General features: G+C 43.3%; 1 protein-coding gene across 4 annotated transcripts; it reads right to left on the bottom strand.

Annotated features, from left to right (window-relative positions):
- Positions 1-658: 658 nt before the first annotated feature.
- ARL4A (ADP ribosylation factor like GTPase 4A) lies at positions 659-4,537 on the bottom strand. 4 transcript variants are annotated; one of them, XM_017520849.2, is made up of 2 exons: positions 4,094-4,537; positions 659-2,990 (listed from the first exon to the last, which is right to left on the bottom strand). In XM_017520849.2, exon 2 carries the CDS (start codon positions 2,899-2,901, stop codon positions 2,299-2,301), a length of 603 nt encoding a protein of 200 aa, XP_017376338.1. In that variant the 5' UTR covers positions 2,902-2,990; positions 4,094-4,537; the 3' UTR covers positions 659-2,298. The 4 variants fall into 4 exon arrangements, with proteins under 4 accessions (XP_017376338.1, XP_017376340.1, XP_017376339.1 ...); XM_017520851.2 differs by having other exon boundaries at positions 659-2,987; positions 4,094-4,311; XM_017520850.2 differs by lacking the exon at positions 4,094-4,537 and adding an exon at positions 3,408-4,022 and having other exon boundaries at positions 659-2,987.
- Positions 4,538-7,229: the final 2,692 nt, after the last annotated feature.

Raw genomic sequence — 7,229 nt, 5'->3', positions numbered from 1 at the left:
TAACTTAAAATATAAGAAAAGATTTTAGAAATATGCACTAGGAAAAGGTATGCTATAATAAAAACTAGATATAGGAGAACAGTCTAAACTCTTCAGGATTTAAAGACTCATTATTACACTATGGTGTTAATAAATAGAATAGGTGGTAAGGAACTTGAACTTAGCAATCTAGAAAATCTTATGATGAGTTTTATAGCTGAATTGTCTTTTATAAATCACACTTTGTACAGTGTTCATTCTATTTTCTCTTTTGTTGTCCATTAAATATGAAAAACTTAGATAACATTAATTTGCTTAAGTTCTTAGGCCACAAAGGGTCAACACGCAAACTTTTGAAATAGTTAAAAGAGTACTATTTTATATAGTAGGTAGACACAAAGTACAGGGAGACTGAAAAATCTAATTGATACACAGATTTTTTTTTTCAGCAAGCTTTATTAATCCATCATGGATCTACTCATGTTTGCAGCAGATACCATGATTTCAGTATCAGTGAAAGAAGAAAAAAAAATCAAGCAGCCTTCAATGCCTGTCACATCTAAGCAGATCTAAACTACTATAGGACAAAACAGCCTAGCTGGTCACTTGTTTTTACACATCTAATTAAAAGCTTCAGCAAAAGTGGAAATACATCAAAATTCAAAGTCAAATACTGTTCTCCTAGTGCTTCAAGTAGTTTATTGGTAGCTATTATCCACATTTCTATAAACATTCTAAGTGACCATCACTATTGCAGGAATATTTAACATACGAAGGCTCCACATGAAGCTACTTCATTCATTTTGTGTGACACAAGAATCAAAGTTTCAAAAACTCAGTTATGCCACTAAAAAACAACAACAGCAACAACAACAAAAAACACCCAAAGCCAAAACCAATCCTGCTAGCAAAGTGCATTTCTTTTGGTGAGTTTCAGAACCAACAGCTGTTGGCTTCAGGCAAAAAATAAGTTGATTTAGTAGTATATGATCACTGGAAATAAGTCTCTGCCTGTAGGTAAGAATTAGATAAAAGGTCCTTCCTTCTTACAGAGTTTTTCATTCCAATGTAAACAGCACTAGTGAATTTTCATATAACAGGTTTGTTATTTTACCCTTCGTTTTCTATCATTGTAGTTCTTATGTGTCATACTGTTAACATTTCTTCCTCTCTATAATCAGGACTGGACAGCCCATATAACACCGTTCAATTTGTAAACAAAAAAATTAAAGCTCAGAACACATACAGGATCTCTTTCACATTTTCATTCTACAGCACATCAGATACATTTATAAAGCTTTTGCTCTTCCCAACACACTACAAAAATATATAAAAACCACATTTTTCAGTCAGCAAATATTAATAAAATATCTCATAACTGGAATATTTTAGAGACCACATATTGTAATTACATCCTCTTGACTAAATCAATTCCTTCTTCAAAAATCCATATATGTATCCAGTGCATATTAGTTTACATGCCCATATTTACTATGAATGAGTCAAGTAAATTATTTTAGGTTCTTCAAGTGAAAGTGCTTCTGACAACAAACTATTTCTGTAATAGCCCTAAATCCCCGAAAAAGTTGTTTTAAACCTGTGTAGAACAATGCATAGCTATTTCTAAAAAGTAAGAATACACACCAAAACATGCTTTATCAGGAAAACTACTCCATGCACTTGAATAAACCCCAAATATCTTATTTTTATTAAAGGCAGATCAACTTAAACATTGTCTAGAATTAAACTATACTATTAAATTATTTGACTCCAGAAAGTGTCAAAAAATCATTTGGCCAAAACTTAAAAGAGCAAATACTTACTCCTCGTCTCTTACTTCAAAAAAGGACTGGGTGGACCAATGTGATCAATGTAACTGCATATATGGTAATCTACCTTAACATTTCCATCAATTAGCACTTTATCGTTACAAAGCCTTATATGCAATTTTCTTGCAAAGGCTTCCCCTCAAAAGATATAAGCAAAAAACACTAGGTAGACACTCTTTAAAGTTTTATTTCACTAACTTCTGGTCAAATTTCCACAACTGTGTTCTGGTCAATTTACTATCCTTGCTTGGCTTCCCCAATTGGTAGTACCGAAAGAACTGTGGGATAGGGAGGAGAGACCACTTTAAGAAGCACTGCATTTACTCATCTTCCACAAGGCAACAGAGTTGGGCATCTGATTGTTCAACAAAACAAAGCTTTAATAGCATCCAGGAGGGCAGACAGGCAAACCAGGCTGTAGACACTCTTCTATTTGTCAAAATCAGACCAGAGAAAACCTACTCCACACAGATACAATAGGTATGGATATTCATCTTTTCTTTTTCTGTTGTCGCAACATTTTTCTTCTTTTAATTATCATATCATGTAGTTTCTCAAGTCCTTCCTTTAGGCCATCTCCTATGATTGCACAGGTAGGCTGCAAATGCCAAGGAGTTGATGAGCTCAGTTCACCCATTGCTAACAATTTCTCAATTTCTGAAAGAGACAATGAGTTCCTCAAGTCTTGTTTGTTGGCAACTATAAGTACAGGGACTCCTTGATTTTCTGATATCCTAGTTATTTTGTGAAGTTCAGTTTTGGCTTCTTCCATCCTTTCGACATCAACAGAGTCCACAACAAATACAATGCCATCTGTGCATCTGGTATATGATTTCCACAGGGGCCTTAATTTCTCCTGACCACCTACATCCCAGAAGTGAAAAGTGACTGTTTTAGAATTTCCCAAGGTTACCTTAATTTTCTCAGTGTTAAATCCTTTGGTAGGTACGGTATTTACAAATTCATTGAACTGCAGCCTGTATAAGACTGTTGTTTTTCCAGCACAGTCCAAACCCAGAATAACAATGTGGAAGGACTGAAATGAAGGCAGGCTGGACAGTATAGAAGTCTGGTCTGACAGCCCATTCCCCATTTCCAGCTGTGAATAAATGTCCCAAATTGAAATGCTTTCCTCTTCTTGCTTTAGAACTTGTCTTCGTAGGGGATTCAGCTATAAGACTGCTGGGAGAGGGAAGAAGGGATAAGTTATTCTTCTGAAATAATACAGTAAACAGGTTTATTCTATTTTGCTAAAATAACACCAATAACTTACAACTTGCTTTGCTAAACAAACAAGAAGAGATGAAAGGTATATGAAAACGCATACAATCCAAGACAAACGATGGAATAACAGTGATTGAAATTATTTGGTTTACTTAAATTGCAGTAATATGTACGCTATTCTCCTGGGTCCCCAAACCTCAAAGACCTCATTCTGGAAAGAACCCAGTCACCAGTATCTGGTCTAAGTCGCGGTAACCACAAAGTGCCTATTTGGCAGAAAACTCATAGGTCCTATCTTGGGAATCTAATTCCACAGGCTTAACGGCACTGCAAGATCACTAGTATCTCCCATCCCTTTAAAAATAACGTTCTCACCTCCCGATATGGAGTCTGGGTCCAAATGGGAACGCATTGGCAGGCGTTTCTACGCAGGGCGAAGCACCCCACGTCCCTCCAGCTCAGCTCTCCAAGCGGCTCTGGCAGTTGCGGCAATAGAAACCCTAGACTCAGACTCCGACCACGCCCACTCCTCCCGGTCCACCCATAATTCCAAATCCCATTGGCCACCCGCATCAGAGCAGCCATGCAACTCCCGCCCCCGCTCCCTAATTGGTGAGGGTAACTGCCGCTCCCAGCGCAGAGGAGCCGGGCGCTTGCTTGGTCCACCGGCACCACCTGTTGCCCTTAAGTTAGAAAAGGCGACGTTCTCGGAGGGAGCCGAGCGGCCTCTGCAGGGGAATGGGAGCCTCGAGCGGTCAGGTTGCCGCCAGCCTGCCGGCTCCACCCGTTCCAGCGCACCTGCAGCGTGGCCAGGGCGCCAAGCCGAGGCTCTCACATCCGGGGCCCGCAGTCACCGCCAACGCGTTAACCCTTTGTCCGCTGGCCCAAGGGTGACGCTTGTGTGGGTCCCTGAGGCGCAAAAGATCCGACATGGCGCGCCCGCCGGGTAAGCCCACCCTCCCCGGAGCGGGATCCCTTCAGCCCGCCCCTCCGCACACGGCCGGCCCTTCTCCCTCGGCAGGGCGTGGTCGCCCTTGGCCGCCCACCCCGCCGCGACTCACCTGACTAACCGTCCTTCCCTCCTCTTCACTCAGCGTCTCTCTCAGCCGCTGGGAAGGTGCGCTGATACCTGTTGGCTGGCACCAGGGAGGCGTGGGCGGTGGCTAAGGACTGGGCGCCGGGCGGGCGCCGCGCACCAGGCTCTGCCCTAACGGTGCTCGCCCGGCAGCTCCACGCCACAGGCCCCGCCCCCTGCCTGTGCGCCGCCCAGGCGCCAGCCAGTGGGGGGCGCGCAGGAGCCGCGTCTCCTAGCAACGCCAAAACAAGGTCGAGTTCCAGTCAGCCTCGCGCTAGCTGCCCGCGAAATAGGATGGGACTTCCGGCCTCACCTCAGAGCGGTTGCTGCCGGTAGCCAGGTCTGCGGCGGCTCGCCACCTTGGCACTGGCTCCACCCAGCCCCACCTTCCCTCAGGACGCCTAGGGCGTCCGCGGGGCAGTAGCCCCGTGACTCGAGGTTAGGCATTCCAGAGTTCACCTGTTACAGGTGGTCCCGTACACATGGAGGAGACGTGGAGGTCCCTGAGTAGTTGGCGTCAGTGGCCTGGGTTGGCTGGACTGGTCTGCACCTTCCTTCGCTGTTTGTAGAGCAAATGAACCCGCTCTTCTGCGTGATTCTAGCAGCATCCCCGGGAGTTGGCGACAGGTAGAAATATTCCAGTTTGACACATAAGGAAATACACTCTCAAAGATGAATGTTTCTTTTTTTTTTTTTTTTGGTCTTTCAAATTGCTCACACAATTTTATTAATTCCAATAGATACTATTTCCAGTATACCATTCAACTACACACCATTTGTATGTGCTGGAGTGAGACGTCGGTGTATTTTGCTTTAGGGTCCAGTTCTCTTAAAACTAGCGTTTGCAGTTTAACGACTTGGAAAACAACACAAAAAGCCATCTAGCCTTTGTTTAAACCTCTTATCCCTTCAAAATTTCCTTTGCGGCCATACGCAGGCTAGGTATCTCTACCTACAAAAAGCTGCATTTTCCCAGCAGCGGGAGAGAGTTTAATTCTTAACTTCCCTCTACCTCCACATTTTTGTTTCCATCTTCTTTTTCTTCTGTTCCTTTCGTTCTACGTTAATCCGAACAAGCTCTTCACTTTTGACTGTTATGTGTTTTAGCGGTAAATTATTACTCCTGGGCAAGAGCTTCACATCTTCAGTGTTAATGGTGGTTCTTTTCGCATGTCTTGCAAACATTTCTAGGTTTTTGGCAAAATTTTCGGCCAGGCTTGATGGCTCACGCCTGTAATCTCAGCACTTTGGGAGGCCGAGGCGGGTGGATCAAGAGGTCAGGAGATCCAGACCATCCTGGCCAACAAGGGGAAATCCCATCTCTACTAAAAATACAAACATTATGTGGGCGTGGTTGACAGACCTGTACTCCCAGATACTCAAGAGGCCGAGGCAGGAGAATCTCTTGAACCCGGTGTGCGGAGGTTACGGTGAACCGAGATCATGCCACTGTGCTCCAGCTTGGCAACAGAGTAAGAATTCATCTTGGAAAAAAAAAAAAAAAAAAAAATTCGCGTTGCCAGAAAGCTCCGAAATTGCTGCAGTGATTTGTTTGCTGAGCTGCATCTCTGCTCAGTGCAACTGCCTTGCAAAGATAACCCACCATGTAGTGAACTGCTGCTTCCTTTGGCCTCTGTTGGTAAGAAAATGGCTAAGAAAATCTCTGGGTTGGGCGCGGTGGCTCACACCTGTAATCCCAGTACTTTGGGAAGCCGAAGCGGGCGGATCCAGAGCTCAGGGGTTCAAGACCAGCCTGGCCAATCCTGGTGAAACCCTGTTTATACTAAAAATGCAAAAATGAGCCTAGCGTGGTGGCGCGTGCTTGTAATGCCAGCTACTTGGGAGGTTGAGGCAGAAGAATCGCTGGAACCCGGAAAGCGGAGGTCGCAGTAAGCCTGGATCGCGCCAGTGCACTGTAGCCTGGGCAAAAGAGCGCCATCTCAAATTAAGGAAAAGAAAAAGATAATCGCTGCTGTTCCTTGGCCTCCACCTGCTCGCTCCTTCATCAGAGCGGGGTGGCAAAGGCGCGTAACAGAAAAGGAGGTCAGCCAGATAGGATTTTCCCGCCGCAGCCCTAAAGGGATGTTTCTAATGACCCAAGCAAAATTAGCAGTGGTCCTGGAACTGTTAATCTAAGTCTACTAGTCATCAAATGAATAATGCTTTTCATCGGATGATTCTGACTAAATGTAACTTTGTCTTTGATCAGTAAGTTCAAAATATTTATCGAACACCTAATAGACACAATTCTGTGTGCTTGGAAATAGAGGTGAGCCAAACACACTGTCCCTGCTTTGTGGAATATTGGAATCTCTATGGGAGAAAAATTAAGTAAATGGATGTATAAATTTATAAAATTTTATCAGCGATAATTTCAGGGTGCTTATGACAATGTGCAAAAGAAGTAATGACTTAAAGTTGTAGGAAAGCTTTAATCAACAAACATCTTTTTGGTGGAGGCTGCAAGAGACTGTAACTTGGAAGAGTCTATATGGTACACTTTTTTAAAAGTGTACTTTTTTTTCTTTTTAAATATGGATTGGAGTCCTCGAGAAATAGTTTTTCTCAAGACCACTGTTGCCAGTGATATTTATCTCTTTTGTGACTAGCATAGGAACATGCAGAATTGTCATACTGGATTCTCTAAAAAGTCAAGACCAGCCTTGCCAATATGGGGAAACTTCATCTCTGGTAAAAACAGAAAAGACTAGCTGGGTGTGTTGGTGGGCGCCTGTAAATCCTAGCTACTCAGGAGGCTGAGGCAGGAAAATCGTTTGAGCCAAGGAGGCAGAGGTTGCAGTGAGCCTGGGCCACGCCATTGCACTCCAGCCTGGGCAACAAGAGGAAATCTCTGTCTCAATAAATGAATAAATAACCGACGTAAAATACAAGGTTTAAGTACAATGCATAATTTCAAGACAGCGACACTAATTTTGGGAATAAGAGCTAGAAATACAGCATATTCTGTAAACATGAATCTATTATAAACTAAGGATTGCCTTATTAAAGATTGTGGAATCTCATTAGCCATTCACATAATCAGCAAATAAGTGTTAAAGGGCTTAGTGCAATAACCTGTTTCCTTTTCTTGGAAATTCAGCAGGGATTCTTTATTAAACTGG

This window comes from Cebus imitator, unplaced genomic scaffold (genome assembly GCF_001604975.1).
Source record: "Cebus imitator isolate Cc_AM_T3 unplaced genomic scaffold, Cebus_imitator-1.0 Scaffold889, whole genome shotgun sequence".
Lineage (NCBI taxonomy): Eukaryota > Metazoa > Chordata > Mammalia > Primates > Cebidae > Cebus > Cebus imitator.
Note: the sequence above shows the minus strand (reverse complement) of the source record. Positions and strands in the feature narration are given on the sequence as shown.